Below are 16,858 nucleotides of genomic sequence, written 5' to 3' on the forward strand. Positions count from 1 at the left end.
CATTTAAAACTGAGATGAGGAGAAATTTCTTCTCTCAGAGGGTTGTAAATCTGTGGAATTCTCTGCCCCAGAGAGCTGTGGAGGCTGGGTCATTGAATATATTTAAGGTGGAGATAGACAGATTTTTGAGCGATAAGGGAGTAAAGGGTTATGGGGAGTGGGCAGGGAAGTGGAGCTGTGTCCATGATCAGATCAACCATGATCTTTTGAATGGTGGAGCAGGCTCGAGAGGCCAGGTGGCCTACTCCTGTTCCTATTTCTTATGTTCACTCCTCCAATTCTGGTCTCTTGAGCATCCCCAATTTTAAATCGCTTCACCATCGATGGCGTGCCTTCAACTGCCTGGGCCCCAAGTTCTGGAATTCCTTCCCTAAACCTCTCTATCTTCCTTTAAGGCACTCCTTGAAACCTGCCACTTTGACCAAGCTTTTGGTCATCTTTCCTGATATATCCTTATATGGGGCTAGACTTTCCATCAGTTTTGCCTCGCTAACGCCCACTTAGCGCCCATTTAAACGCTAAAATTAAGTCTAATTCCCATTATTCAAATTTTGGTGTCAAATTTGTTTGCTAACACTGGAGCGCAGCTTCTTGGGATGTTTTACTACGTTAAAAGGTGCTAATATAAAGGTAAGTTGCTGTTCTTGTAAAGTCAATGTGTTCCAGGCTAGTCAGGGTTCTAAAGTTATTTATTGTACAGGAAGCAATTCCTTTGGTAGAGGAGAAATGCTGTATCAGAACTCCCTAGACAAAACAACATTAAACCGTTAAAGAGCAGGAATGGAATCAGTTTCATTTGTAAAGCAGACATTAAACTATCAGTCTAGACCCAAGCCAACACCACACTGGGAAGTAATTCTTCCACTGATGCACTAACACAAGTGGGGTTGCCTGTTGAAAGGTGACGAGGCTTGTTCCGGATAGCTGAGTGTCTGAGGCGGGTCAGTTCACTTTAAGCCCACTTGGTGTTGCATTCTGATCCGAGTAGGTTGGCTGTTTTTCTATGGATCTTTCATCCAGTTCCCATTTTCCCCACTGTCCTCCCTCCGAAGGCTCTCCTGGTACTACTGCCTCCCGCAGGGATTGGCAGATTTTAGATGGTGTCCCTCCAAATATTTCAGCCCATCCAAGTGTCCTTCTGGCTGAGGTGCATCATCCGACCAGGTGAACTGGTTGCGCTCTTGATAACTTCCATCCACCTGGTGAAAGATGAAACGGAGAGCTGTGATTGGAGGACAGCACAGAAGCAGCCCTGATACACATGCAGGGTTTGAGGTGATGTCTGAACTGAGAGAGTAGTTGAAGTACTCTACAGTGGACCACGTGGTCCCCTGCCGCCGGACCCATATCCCCACCCCCCCCCCACCGGACCCCTACACCCCGGACCCCTACACCATGACCACTACCCCCCCAGACTCCTACCCTCCCGGACCCCTACCCCCTCTGACCCCTACACCATAACCCCTGCCCCCCATGGACCTCTACCCAACTCCCCCCCCACCCCGGATTGACCCCCTATCCCCCGTATACCCTACCCCCGGATTGACCCCCTATCTAACGGACACCCTACCCTCCCAGATTGACCCCTATCCCCCGGACCCCACCACCCCCTCCCCGGAAATCCAGGCCTCAAAACCCAGGAAACTTGTTTACGATTCATATTCGCTGATGTTACTTGAATTTCCTGGGCCTGAAGCTTTGGAAAGAGGTGTGCTTGGCACTGTTGCCTAATTGGTGGATACCTCCAAAATCAGCACATCAGTGTTATCTTTATCTGTGACCACTGAGGCTCCATGCTATACACCTACAGGTAGAGAATTTTCACACCACTGCTCCTCAATTCTAAAATTAATTCCTGCCCTTGAAGAGGCACTGGCTCGGCACCAAGCTCATGGTCTACAGAGTAGTAGTGATACCCGCCCTCCTATATGCTTCAGAGACATGAACTATGTACAGTAGGCACCTCAAAGCACTGGAGAAGTACCACCAACGTTGCCTTCGCAAAATCCTGCAAATCCATTGGGAGGATCGGTGCACCAACGTCAATGTTCTCTCTCAGGCCAACAACCCCAGCATCGAAGCATTGACCACGCTCGGTCAACTCCGGTGGGCGGGCCACATGTGCTCGCTGCCCCATGTCCTAACTCACACCCAGTCCCGCTCACCCATCACCTCTGTGCTCGCTGACCCATGTCCTAACTCGCACCAAGTCCCGCTCATCCATCACCCCTGTGCTCACTGCCCCATGTCCTAACTCACACCCAGTCCTGTTCACCCATCACCCCTGTCCTAACTTGCACCAAGTCCCCCTCATCCATCATCCCTGTGTTCGCTGCCCCGTGTCCTAACTCACACCTAGTCCCGCTCACCCATCATCTCTGTGCTCACTGACCCATGTCCTAACTCGCACCAAGTCCCGCTCACCCATCATCCCTGTGCTCGCTGACCCATGTCCTAACTCGCAACAAGTCCCGCTCACCCATCATCCCTGTGCTCGCTGACCTACATTGGCTCCTGCTCCCACAATGACATGAACTTAAAATTCTCAATCTTGTGTTCAAATTCCTCCATAGCCTCACCCATTCCAGTCTCTGTAACCTCCTCCAGTCCTACAACCCTCCGATCTCGGTGCTCCTCCAATTCTGACCTCTTGTGCATCCCTGTTTTCCATCGCCCCGCCATTGGCGGCTATCCAGGGTCCTTTCTGATAGTACAAGCTTGAACTGGACTGCAAGATATTGCCGAGGTGCACAGCACACTGAACGTTACATTCGAGACATCCCTACTGTGGGGGAAGCTCCAAGTAAAAAATGTAATGTGAGCAATATCTACTTTACACAGGCACAAACCAACAGGAACTCGATTAATGCAGTGAATTTGAGTGCATCAGTGAAAATAGATAACGGTGCAACAAGAGGTCATCTAGAGAAATGAATGTGGATTTACCTGTGATAAGCAGCTAATAAAAAATGGACGCACTGATTCAGATGGAGTAGTTTGGCAACTGGTACAGATTATCCTGGAATAGATTTAATATCTAGTACAGATTATCCTGGAATAGATTTAATACCTAGTACAGGTTATCCTGGAATAGATTTAATAACTAGTACAGGTTATCCTGGAATAGATTTAATAACTAGTACAGGTGATCCTGGAAGAGGCTGACACCTGATGCAGCAAGTCGAGATTTGGGTGGAATTGACTGGAACCTGGAATAAAATGGTGTGTTTGGGCAGAACATAACACACTGATTATAATCTCTACCAATCACTGTAATACTGAGTGTAGCAGTTCAGTCCTACTCCTCAAGACTTGAACTTGCCCTCTCTCTGACAGAGTCTCAAAATCTGAATCTCACCTTTCAAACGTGTACTCGCTCTCTGCTCTGAAGAAGTAGACGTGAGATTTGAACTGCAGTTTGAAGACATAATCTTTGAGAATGTGGTCACTGTCTGTGGGCATGCTCACCACGTAGCCCAACAGTGGGAGACTGGCCAGAGGATAGTCATCCTGTAAACACCAAAGAATAACATCGTTGCATATCATTTTAGCAGATAACCAATAAGCAATAACCGAGGGTGTAAGGCATACAAAAGTAACTAAATTGACAACGTGTCTTTTTTTACCCGTGATGTGACTGATGCCAACGAACCAAAAGCTGAGCAGAAGCATTCTGCGTATAAATGTCAGGTAAATTTTAAAAATAACCGTCACCACAACAGACGGAGCATCTGAGAAGTGCTGAAGTTTCATTAATGTTCGAGATTCCTAAACTGCCATCCCTACGACTGTGTCAGGAATCTCTGAATGCTTCTAGTCTTGGAACAGTAATTTGCAAAATATTAACAAACTCAACCACCCGTGTGCAGAACAGACGGTGCTGGGGCCAAACTATGCCCCACCTGAGAACTGCCAAATCTGACCCACCACACAACAAGTAGCTCATACCCAAATACATTGTACAATTCACACAATTAATAAATTAAACAACAACTGAACAAGAGTTGTTTTTATCCGATCTTTATTCCTCATTTTGGGCAGTCTGGCGACAACAAACAGACTCGCGGGAACTGCGTGCATGCAGCGTCTTCCTGTTCGTTGGCAGCAGTCACGACCTTCACGAACTACAGTAGATCAAAGCCATTATGTTACGTGCACCGACTTCAACAACTTTCCATTATTGCTTGCTTCTTTAAATGGCTGTCTGTGAATCAACCTAGTTTATTCAGTTATAAATGTATCTTGTGGAACATAGGAACAGGAGTAGGCCATTCAGCCCATCGCTTTTGAATTAGATCATGGCTGATCTGTATCTTAACTCCATCTACCCGCCTTGGTTCTGTAACCCTTAATACCCTCAGTTATGAAATTTTCAATTGACCCCCAGCCTCATCAGTTTCTTGGGGGAGAGAGTTCCAAATTCCCACTGCCCTTTGTGTGAAGAAGTGCTTCCTGAGATCACCCTTGAATGGCCTAGGTCTAATTTTAAGGTTATGCCCCCTTGTTCTGGACTCTCCCACCATAGAATCATAGAAGATTTGTGAATATGCTCCCCCGCTGCTCTTCCACCCGCCTTCAAAATAGAACCATTTAAATTATACTGCCTCTCTGTGTTGTTTCTCCCAAAGTGCATCACTTCACATTTATCCACATTAAATTGCATCTGCCATATGTCTACCCGTTTCACCAGTCTGTCTATGTTCTCCTGAACTCTGCTACTATCCTGTTCATTATTTATTACATTTGCAAAGTTTATAGATGATACAACATCTGGCATTCTATTCCCTATACCCAAGCCGAGGTCATTTATACATAACAAGAAAAGCAATGGTCCTAATACCGACCCCTAGGGACCCCACTGCATACTTCTCTCCAGTCAGTCAGAGAAACATCCATTCACAACTACTCTATGCCTCCTATCCCTTAGCCAATTATCGACCAAAGTTATCACGGCTCCTTTAATACCATGTACTTCTATTTTGTATAAGTCTGTACGTGGTACTTTATCAACTGCCTTTTGAAAATCCATACATTCAACATCTATCTCATGACCTTCATCAATCCTTTCTGTTACTTCATCAAAGAACTCAAGCAGGTTACTCAGACACGGGTTGCACGTAATAAATCCTTGCTGGCTGACCCTCATGAATTAAGGTTGTCCCTGACAACGGTATCGAGCAGTTTCCCCACCACTGATATTGTACTGATTGGCCTGTAGTAACCAGGTTTATCTCTCTCCCCTACTTTGAACAGGGGCATAACATTTGCAATCCTCCAGTCCTCTGGTGCCACCCCCATATCCAAGGAGGATTGGATTGTAGTCAGAGCTTCTGCTATTTCCACCCTAGCTTCCCTCAAGCAACCTAGGATTCATCCCATTTGGACCAGATGACTTGTTAACTTTGATTGATGCTAACCCCTCCTCTACTGCAACATTAACTTCATCCTCCTCTTTTGTAAAGACAGATGCTAAGTACTCATTCAGTACCTCAGTCATGTCTCCACAAGATTTTTTTATTCCTAAATGATCTTTTAACTATCTTTTTACTTTTCAAATGTTTATATAACCAGAATAAATAGTTTCTCTCTATTTACCATATTAAATCCTCTAATAATCTTAAACACCTCATTAGATCAACCCTTAATCATCTAAACTTGAGGGAATACAAGCCTCGTCTGACCTCATAATTTAACCCTTTTTGCCCCGTTATCATTCTGGTGAACCTGCGCTGCTCCCCTGTCAAGGCCACTGTATCCTTCCTGAGGGACGGGGCCCAGAACTGAAGACAGTCCTCCAAATGTAATTCAACCAGAGTTCTGTACAGCTGTAACATCATTTCTGCTCCTTTGTATTCCAGCTCCCTTGGCCATTAGCCTTTTAAATTATTTTGTGCAGCTGTTCATTAATTTTTCATGATTCTGTACTTGGCCCCCTAAATCTCTCTGCTCGTCCACAGTTCCCAGCTTCTCATAATTTAAAAAATGGTCTTTCTTCAAAGTGGATGCCGTCACACTTCCTCACGTTGAACTCCATCTGCCACAGTTTTGCCCATTCACTTAATGTCCCTTTGCTCCCATCTACACCATTCGCTGAGCCACCTAACTTTGTGCCATCAGCAAACTTAGCGATACGGGTCTCTATTCCTTCATCCAAGTCATTGATACATAGTGAGAAGCTGAGGCACCAGTACAGATCGCTGGGGGAACGCTCTGCCAATTGGAGCACACGCTCATTATCCCTGCTCTCTGTCTCCTACCTCCGAACCAATTTACAATCCAAGCCTATAGGTTGCTTCCAATTCAATGTGCTCTAATTGTTGTTAGCAGTCTCTGATGTGGAACCTTATGAAAGTCCATATAAATAACATCCATAGACACTCCTTTATCTACCATGTTAGTTCCATTCTCAAAAAATTCAACTAGGTTTGCTCGCCATGACTTACCCTTTACAAATCCGTGCTGGCTCTCTCTGATCAGATTATGTTTGTCCAAGTGTTCAGTCACTCTGTGTCTAATAACAAATTCTAGTAACTTCCCCACAACAAAAAAGTTAGACTAATAGGCCTATAATTTTCTAATTTATCTCTCCCACCCTTCTTAATATCGGACTGATATTAACCATCTCCTGAAGTTACAGGACAGTCTGGTGGAAATTCTTGTGTAATCCAGAAAACAAGAGGAACACAAATAGGCCATTCAGCCCCTCGAGTCTGCTCCACAAACAGGATAAACAGAACAGTTTTTGCCCAGGGTAAACTTTCCCACACTTCACACAAAGTATTGGTTCAGTTCATGGTGGCTTGAGCTTGTCTATGAGAGTTGGCTTTTGCGTTAAGACATGAAAAAAGATATATAGAGAAGCAAGAACTGCAACAACAACTTGGTGGCAAAAACAGGGAGGCAGATTATTATCTGAATGGAGACAGATTAGGAAAAAGGGAGGTGCAGCGAGACCTGGGTGTCATGGTACATCAGTCATTGAAAGTTAGCATGCAGGTACAGCAGGCGGTGAAGAAGGCAAATGGCATGTTGGCCTTCATAGCTAGGGGATTTGAGTATAGGAGCAGGGAGGTCTTACTGCAGTTGTACAGGGCCTTGGTGAGGCCTCACCTGGAATAGTCGTACAGTTTTGGTCTCCTAATCTGAGGAAGGACATTCTTGCTATTGAGGGAGTGCACCGAAGGTTCACCAGACTGATTCCCGGGATGGTAGGACTGACATAGGAAGAAAGACTGAATCGGCTAGGCTTATATTCACTGGAATTTAGAAGAATGAGAGGGGATCTCATAGAAACCTACAAAATTCTGACGGGATTGGACAGGTTAGATGCAGGAAGAATGTTCCCAATGTTGGGTAAGTCCAGGACCAGGGGTCACAGTCTAAGGATAAGGGGTAAGCCATTTAGGACTGAGATGAGGAGAAACTTCTTCACTCAGAGAATTGTGAACCTGTGGAATTCTTTACCACAGAAAGTTATTGAAGCCAGTTCATTAGATATATTCAAAAGGGAGTTAGATGTGGCCATTACGGCTAAAGGGATCCAGGGGTATGGAGAGAAAGCAGGAATGGGGTACTGAAGTTGCATGATCAGCCATGATCTTATTGAATGGTGGTGCAGGCTCGAAGGGCCGAATGGCCTACTCCTGCACCTATTTTCTATGTTTCTATCTCATTTGGGCTGGAGAATGATTGGTGAACTTTGTAATGTGAGTGACACATTATAGAGCTGTACATCCAGTGATGGTCACAGAAGTGAACTAGAAAACCTCTGAGCTTTTAACTTATTTATTTTGATGTCAGGGTTTCCAAAGACTCATACTACCTGATTAACCACAAATATTGCTTTTGTTTGCTTGCATATAGCGTACCATTAATACAATTGAAAATCCAGTATCCCACAGCATTCTATTAAACTTAGTGCCCTACAGGAGCGAAGATGCATTTTCATCTGCACAGTTCAGTCCAAGATCGCATAAAATAGACTTCAAGAAGTTGGCCATTCAGCTCATCTTTGTTCATCCATCAAGAAAAGAACCTACAGGCCCTTTATCACAACATCCAGCTGTTTCTTAAATAAGTTTCTGCCTTAACTACTCTAGCTGGAAATCCATTCCAATTCTTCACCACTTTTTGTGAAGAAGAATTTCCTGATATCCGTCATGGACTTGCCTTTCGTGACTTAATTCTGTGCGACTTGGCGTACTGTATGGGATCCATCCTGTCAATACAGTTTATTAATACATCTCTCGAAGGTCACATCTCACTCACCCCCTTTTCCAAGCCTGAAAAGTCCAAATTTTTCCTCTTTTTCTCCATAACTCACAACTTCCTCAAACTGATATTCCATTGTTTTGATGATATATATATATATATATATATATAAAACATATTAACACTATAATTAAGCCATAACCTCTTTCATTAGTAATTCACTGTCGAAATTGATTTTATATCCATACATTTTATATCCACTGACAGGAATCTTATTAAGTGCCAAATTGACAGCTGTAACGCTGCCAGTCTTCTGATTAATGTGACCTGGTATATTCCACGACAATGAAAGCAGGTCCTTTTCGCTCCCACACAATCTCTGCTGTGGCTTCCAGACTTCATACTGCCAATGTCAAAAATACATTTGTATTCCTCTTCCCTCTCCCTCCAGTTTTCTCCCTTGGCCCTTCTTGTTGTGAAAATGAATGATGACCCATGCTGGTTTGTTTCCCAAGACCACTCTTCAACCCAAGTGTGGACAGTGAGTGTTGGCAGGCCATTTAACCATGGGTATCACCACCGCGAGTCCATTTCTGTTTCTGTCTGTAAACCATATGTACTTCCATCCAGGTCTCTAACTAATGCTCAGGAACCCATGTGTAAGGAAGTTAAAGCATCCTCAGAAATATCACAGCATTTCCCTCATCTCCTTATGCCTTAAGTGTATTCTGGTTATTCTGGTAGTGTCCTCAAGCTGAGTATCAAGATTACAAACTCGGACTCAATGATACATAATTATCCCGATTACAGTCAGACACACAAAGCTGAAAGATTATTCAGTACACCTTCGCCAAGGTGTACATGCTCTCTACTTGGCTGTAGTTAAACACTGCACTGTTACCAGTCAGGGACGGTACCTGATGGGTCTTGTAGAAGAAGAGGCAGAAGTTGGTGAAGACAACCCAGAGTTTTTGCCACCCATTGCTGTTCTTGAACTTCCTCAGCAGGTAACCGGAGAGCTGGTTCTGTGACAAAGAACGGCGAGGATCAGCATCATATTTTGCGCATGAATGTAAACATGTTTTATTGAAGCCAATGTATTTCTAAATGCAGAAATATGCCCACCCCATAGTCCTAGGTTTTATGGCTGCAATCATCTAAACTGTACAAAAGAGGCAGCAACTTAAACCCAGAAAGTGAACAGTGTTTAGATGCTTGACACAGAATGTGGTCAATAAACAGAACAAACCATTCAGAATGGCGGTGGAAGCAGATAGTTTCAGCAAATTCAAGGCAGGAGCGGATAGCTATTGAATAGAGGGGCATGAAATAGAGTGTTAGAGTGTATGATATTCTTTCACTTTTGGGACCAGCCAGGTAAGAACCACTGTAGGCTCCTCTGAGTGTGTGCAGTCCTGTTTCCCTCAAAGGGACACAGCAGAAAATCTTTACTTTACAGACAGCAATTAGTACCTTGTCCAAGCAGTTAGTAGGTGCAGTTATTCAGCATTCTGTTTCCACACACGTGCACATGTAACGAGAATTCCGTGCCCACTTGCATACATAATGTGGATGCCGCTCTGGACCCAGGCTCATTACTTGTATGTCTGTTCACTCACCAATAAGGCCCTCTCTATCCACATTATAGTGGAGTGGATTATTGCACTGATGCCCTGGATTTGATTGAAACTTAACTCATCAGTGATGACACCTTGCCTCTTACTGAAGCCTCCCCGCATGGTTATATTGTCTACACCTGCCCCGTCCAAACTGTCACAGTGGCGCTGTGGCCCCTATAACAGAATCACAGCTTGTTCTCGCCCAAGACTCCTCTGGCACCTCCTCCTTGGAGCACCTCACCTTTTTCCACCCCTCTCGCCTCTCTTAACATTCTCATTGACTACCATCCCTCAAGATTCGCATAGTTTCAGCCTCTGCACTGAGCGACTCCTCATTCTCGATCGTTTTCAGTTTTCATCACAGACCCCCCCTTCTCTCAATTCGCTGCTCTCCTGTCCTCCGTATATCCCTCTTCCCTCCATGTAAACTCTGCTAACCAGATCCATGACCAAACCTTTGGCCGCTCTACTCCCGTGGTTCCAACCACTGACAAGGCCATCTCCAATCATTTCCTTGTATCCTCCACCACCCAACCTCCCTACCCACTTCCAACCCAGTCCTTTGTCCACTCCCCCAGTCACTTACAACTGCAATCTGAAACTCCCAACTGCTTAGCCTTTGGCCCTCTGTTTGCTAAGATAAATCTACAGCTGTCAGTGCTCAACCGCCCCCTCACATCCACCTTTGATGGCCTTGTCCCCAACTAGACTTTGCTAGCTCCCATCTGGGGGGGGGGGGGGAGGGGGGGGTATCATCATATCTGGTGCACAATTGGCTCAGCAGCCATCGCCAGATCTGGCTGGACCACATCAAGTATCTAATGGATCTCATCCTCCTCTGCCAAAAACAGCCTCATACTGCATAGCAAAGGCAAACCCCAGCTTCTATTCTTACAATAACTGTCTTCTTCAAAGCTCTTCCCTGCCCCCTCCACTCTCACCTCTAACAAGAAGTATGAAGAATTCATGGACTTCTTTGTCACAAACATTGAAACCATCAGTTCGGCTACTTCTTACCCTCCCCCTGGTCCACAAAGCCAAAACTCAATGCCCCCACCCCCATAGTCTCCCTCTACTTGCTCTCCCATTTCCTCTTTCAGCTCATCTCATCCATGGACCAATTCCTGTTCCCTCAACGTCATTCACCCTAAACTGCTCAGCATCCAACTTCCCTTCCTGGCCCCAGGCTAGCTAACATTGTAAATGGTTCCTACTCCTCAGGCATTGTTCCCTCCCACTGCAAAACCACCTTCATAAAAAAACATCCTCCATCCATTGAAATACCTGCCCCATCTCCACTTACCCTTTCCTCGCCAATATTGCCTCCTAGATCTGTACCCAACTCATTATATGAATTTCTCTAATTAGATTTCTGCCCTTCCCATAGCATCAAAATCACCCTAACCAAAGTCAGCAACATCCTCTGTGACTGTGGCTATGGTGGGTTATTCCCCCTTGGCCTCTCTATAGCCTTTGACAGAGCTGGCCAAACTATTTTCCATCAAAGCCTCAGCTGATTGGGCCTGTCCATCCCTTACATACCTCATTGTAGCCAGAGGACCTGGACAACGCTTTCTCTTCCCACCCCTGCACCAACACCTCCAGAGTCATCCCAGGATCCATTCTTGGCCCGCTCCTCTTCTCCATCTACATGTTGCCCGTCCCACTATCTCCTTCTGTGGCTCGGTATCCAATCTTTTCCTTACGCCTCTGTGAAGCCCCTTGGGACATTTCATAGAAACATAGAAAATAGGTGCAGGAGTAGGCCATTCGGCCCTTCGAGCCTGCACCAGCATTCAATATGATCATGGCTGATCATTCACCTCAGCACCCCTTTCCTGCTTTCTCTCCATACCCCTTGATCCTGTTAGCCGTAAGGGCCATATCTAACTCCCTCTTGAATATACCTAAAGAACTGGCATCAACAACTCTCTGCAGCAGGGGATTCCACAGGTTAACAACTCTCTGAGTGAAGAAGTTTCTCCTCATCTCGGTCCTAAATGGCTTACCCGTTATCCTTAGACTGTGACCCCTGGTTCTGGACTTCCCCAACATCGAGAACATTCTTCCTGCATCTAACCTATGCAGTCCGTCAGAATTTTATATGTTTCTATGAGATCCCCTCTCATCCTTCTAAACTCCAGTGAATACAGGCCCAGTCGATCCAATCTCTCCTCATATGTCAGTCCTGCCATCCCGGGAATCAGTCTGCAGAACCTTCGCTGCACTCCCTCAATAGCAAGAACGTCCTTCCTCAGATTAGGAGAACAAAACTTAACACAATATTCCAGGTGAGGCCTCACCAAGGCCGTGTACAACTGCAGTAAGACCTCCCTGCTCCTATACTCAAAACCCCTAGCTATGAAGGCCAACATACCATTTGCCTTCTTCACCGCCTGCTGCACCTGCATGCTAACCTTCAATGACTAATGTACCATGACACCCAGGTCTCGTTGCACCGCCCCTTTTCCTAATCTGCCGCCATTCAGATAATAGTCTGTCTCTCTGTTTTTGCCCCCAAAGTGGATAACCTCACATTTATCCACATTGTACTGCATCTACCATGCATTTGCCCACTCACCTAACCTGTCCAAGTCACCCTGCAGCCTCTTAGCATCCTCCTCACAGCTCACACAGCCACCCAGGAACATTAAAGTTGCTGTTGTTATTGTTACATTAAGATTGTTTCGATATTAATGACAGGGCCTCATTTGAACACATTTTCCCTGTGACCTGCCCAAACCCGGCTGGCGTGAGGGAACAGGAACGGGAATTAGGCAGCAGGAGGCGGAGGCAATCACTTAGATGGCGAGGGGGACGCGATCGGGGGCGGGGAAACTCAAGGCAAAATAGGCCCAAGGCATCCCCATGGGGCCTGGAAGAGCACTCCCACCCCTCTGGGTCCACAATGACAGACCTGTTGGGCCTTCTCCGGCCTGGAGGTGGAAGCTATCAATGCTTATCCACTCAGGTCTCCAACTGAAATTGATGGCACAGTAGGATCCCGCTGCCTTCCCACGGGCAATCAGGTTAACATCAGGACACGGCGGGAAGGCAGCGGGGTTCAGAGGGGGTTTGAGCCTCTGCCCTCATTTTAACTCCACCCCTCCCAATCCTGTTTGCACAAGGTGGAGAGTGTTCAATTCGGGGCGTCAGTCTCTGGGCTCCCTCGTGACTGGTCAACAAATACTGGATGGTTGCCAGGATACCAAACATGGGACCTCATTCTCAGCAGATAATCTCGCGTCCTCCCACTGAGCAAATGTGATGTAGGAGCCAGTGACTGGGTTGTTGAACTTGGGAAGCATTTACGTTACAGAGTACAGCAGCTCTGCTCATTCAGACTCAAATAGGATGGAATAATACTTGCCTTCATTAATCGAGGCATAGAATACGAGAGCAGGGAGGTTATGCTTGAACTCTATAAAACACTAGTTAGGCCACAGCGAGAGTACTGCGTGCAGTTCTGGTCACCACATTACAGGAAAGATGTGATTGCTGGAGAGGGTACAGAGGAGATTCACGAGGATGTTCAGCTATGAACTCATTGAATGGCGGTGCAGGCTCGAAGGGCCGAATGGCCTACTCCTGCACCTATGTTCTATGTTTCTATATGTTTCCTGGACTGGAGAATTTTAGCTAAGAGGAAAGATTGGACAAGCTGGGTTTGTTTTCTTTGGAATACAGGAGGCTGAGGGGAGACCTTATTGAGGTGTATAAAAGACAGAATGGCTAGGAAGGACCTATTTCCCTTAGCAGAGGGGTCAATAACCAGGGGCATAGATTTAAAGTAACTGGTAGGTGGTTTAGAGGGGATTTGAGGGGAAATGTCTTCACCCAGAGAGTGGTGGGGGTCTGGAACTCACTGCCTGAAAGGGTGGTAGAGGCAGAAACCCTCACCACATTTAAAAAGTATTTGGATGTGCACTTGAAGTGCCGTAACCTACAGGGCTACAGACCAAGAGCTGGAAAGTGGGATAAGGCTGGATAGCTCTTTGTCGGCCGGCACAGACACGATGGGCTGAAATGGCCTCCTTGCGTGCTGTAAATTTCTATGAGTCTATGAATTCACTTTTTCACGTGACAGCTAGGAGCTGAGAATAACCAGCTTTGTGCTGTAGAGTAAAGCAAGTTAAAGATAATGTCACTCAAACTAACAATGGGCATTTATCAACTCGTTAGAAAGAGGGAAAATTTCAACTCAACCAACTACTGGGCAACTGTTGGATGAATGTTTTTTTAATTAAAAATCCCTTCATCGTTGAGTTGAGACCCTTGGTGATTATGACGGTAAAGAGGCTTGTCTAACATTGCTGTCAGTTTACAGAATGGACCAGAAATCATCCCATTGAACACTTGGAAACAGAAAACCCAGAATGGTGAGAATGTGGAACTCCCGACCACATGGAGCAGCTGAGGCGATTAGTAGGCGCATTTAAGGGGAAGCTAGATAAGGGACGGAGAAAGGAATAGAAGGACGTGTTTATAGTTTTAGATGAAGTAAGGGATGAGGAGGCTCATGTGGAGGATAGCTTTGTGCTAGAGTAAAGCAAGTTAAAGGTAATGTCACTCAAACTAACAATGGACATTTGTCAACACGTTAGAAAGAGGGAAAAGTTCAACTCAACCAACTACTGGGCAACTGTTGGATGAACTGTTGGAAACACGGGCATAGACCAGTTGGGCCGAATGGCCTGTTTCTGTGCTGTAAATTCTATGTCAAAAAAACTGGAGTGAGTCACCCAACCTCAAGTGCAGCTTCACATTATATTGAGACATTTTCCCACTGTCCTAACAGTGCTGCCTGATCGTGGTTAGAGTTCCACATCTGCTTGCAACCCCCACTATTCAGCACAGATAGTGCGTTGGAGGAAATCACACCCAAAACCGATCTCATCCGTGGCCAACATCCACACCCTTTGCGATACCTGCTACTGGATAGAAATCCTGAAAGCTGGGCAGAGTCTGCCTCCCACTGAGTGCGGGACATCCTGATGCTGATTACGGTGTGACACCGCCTGCTCTGGCTGTGGGCAGATATCTCAACACGGACCTGCTCCGTGCGGCCTCAGTAACAAAAAGCAGAGCCACTGCTGCTCTGCCCGGGGAGTTTCAGCCTCCCCCCGGTTCACTCACAAGCACAGATTTACAATGGCAACCGATGAAGAGGTTTACCTCAAACATGCGAAGGTAATCTGCCAGCGCCAGGCTCTGGTTCCGGTACCAGCACACATGGGTGATGGCGTTAGGCCGCTGCCCCTGGCCCAGAAGGTAGTGCAGACGGAGCTCCGGCGAGGCGGCGGGAGAACAGAAAACTAAGCAGGTCCATGAGTAAGCGGGCGTAGAGATGGGAAGGCACAAGAATAAAGGCAGAAACAGGACAGCAGTGAGTACAATAAGGTAAGTTAGAGAACAGCAGTTTGGAAGTACGTTATACACCTGTTAGTATTTGGGATGTCACAAAATGGCCAGTTATACGGACAAAACCAAACCAGTGACTCTCGGCTTACGGTCAGTCATGAGACGACTGCTCGTTGTTGAGACCCCATTCAACAATCAGCCACACATGATGATTCGTGTCAATGCCCTTTCCTTTAATTCTAGCGAATATGGATCATCACCCCCTCGCCCCCCTCCCCACTTGAATGTTCTCCCCTCCTCTCCTGAAAGTGCCGAATCTTCTGTGCCACAGTTCCACAGGCAGAGGCCATACTCTGGCCAAAGTGATTATTCTTCAGTGTCAGCAATCAGCCCAACTGTGGTGCCAGCACAATTAAGCCTGATCCTGTTTCACACATACACAGGGTCCATCAGGAGTCACCAGATAACAACCAGAAGGAGGAGCCCAGATTGGCTACATCCCTCCCTCACTCAGGGGCATTAAGGTCAGTACTGAAGCCACCCGCCTGACATCAGCTGCTGCAGCACAAAGGCCAATGGAATGTTGGCCTTTATCGCAATGGGGATGGAGTATAAAAGTAGGGAGTCTTGCTACAACTGTACAGGGTATTGGTGAGACCACACCTGGAGTGCTGTGTACAGTTTTGGTCTCCGTATTTAAGGCTTGCATTGGAGGCTGTTCAGAGAAGGTTCATTAGTTGATTCCTGAGATGAAGGGGTTTGTCTTATGCAGAAAGGTTCAGCAGGTTGGGCCTATACTCATTGGAGTTTAGAAGACTGAGAGGTGATCTTATTGAAACATGTAAGATTCTGAGGGGGTTGGACAGGGTAGATACAGAGAGGATGTTTCCCCTCATGGGGGAATCTAGAACTAGGGGGCATAGTTTCAGAATAAGGGGCTGCCCATTTAAAACAGAGATGAGGAGGAATTTCTTCTCTCACAGGGTCGTGAATCTTTGGAATTCTCTACTGTGGAGGCTGGGTCATTGAATATATTTAAGGTGGAGATAGACAGATTTCTGAATGATAAGGAAGTAAAGGGTTATGTTGAGCGGGCAGGGAAGTTGAATTGAGGCCAAGATCCGATCAGCCATGATCTTATTAAATGGCAGAACAGGCTCGAGGGGCTAAATGGCCTACTCCTATTTCTTATGTTCTTATGTTCCTGCCCTGCAGGGGCAAGTAGCACGCTGGGTAAAAAATGAACCAGCGACGGTAACAGGGAAGATTCCATCTTGAGGCACCGAGCCCAACAGTTTGGGGGGGGGGGGGGGGGGGGGGGGAGGGGATGAATTAACATACACAGGTGCTGCTAATCTTCTCTGGGTCGACAGCAGGTCAGTAACAGTCGGCCTGTGTGATTCCTTCAATCCCGAGTCTGTGGATGGTGCCAATACCAAAAATAGTCAAAAAATAAATGGTCCAATATTTGCAAATATTTGAGAGTGAGATTCCCGAGTGAAAAGCTGCCAAAATATAGCAGATCAGGCTCCAATCACAGTGAAATTGTCAATAATGCCCCAATCATTATAATCAGACTAGATCATTTTCTCTCTTCCATGATAATTATACATTGTTGGGCTAAGTTACCTACGCTACGCTATACTATGTACTTGGGACAAGAACAG

The 16,858-nt window shown here is 46.1% G+C and overlaps 1 protein-coding gene across 3 annotated transcripts in view; it reads right to left on the minus strand.

The window, feature by feature from the left end:
- Positions 1-671: 671 nt before the first annotated feature.
- farp2 (FERM, RhoGEF and pleckstrin domain protein 2) overlaps positions 672-16,858 on the minus strand; it is a 125,766-nt gene continuing 109,579 nt past the window's right edge. Inside the window, exons 22-25 of one of the 3 annotated variants that reach the window (XM_070883224.1) lie at positions 15,006-15,145; positions 9,129-9,236; positions 3,359-3,510; positions 672-1,199 (exon numbers count right to left, since the gene is read on the minus strand). In XM_070883224.1, the coding sequence (XP_070739325.1) occupies positions 1,118-1,199; positions 3,359-3,510; positions 9,129-9,236; positions 15,006-15,145 (482 nt within the window). In that variant the 3' untranslated portion in view covers positions 672-1,117. Of the gene's footprint in view, positions 1,200-3,358; positions 3,511-9,128; positions 9,237-15,005; positions 15,146-16,858 lie in introns of those variants that run through there. The other 2 variants (XM_070883223.1, XM_070883226.1) reach the window with 2 other exon arrangements.

Source organism: Pristiophorus japonicus, chromosome 6 (assembly GCF_044704955.1).
Source record: "Pristiophorus japonicus isolate sPriJap1 chromosome 6, sPriJap1.hap1, whole genome shotgun sequence".
Classification (NCBI taxonomy): Eukaryota; Metazoa; Chordata; class Chondrichthyes; family Pristiophoridae; genus Pristiophorus; species Pristiophorus japonicus.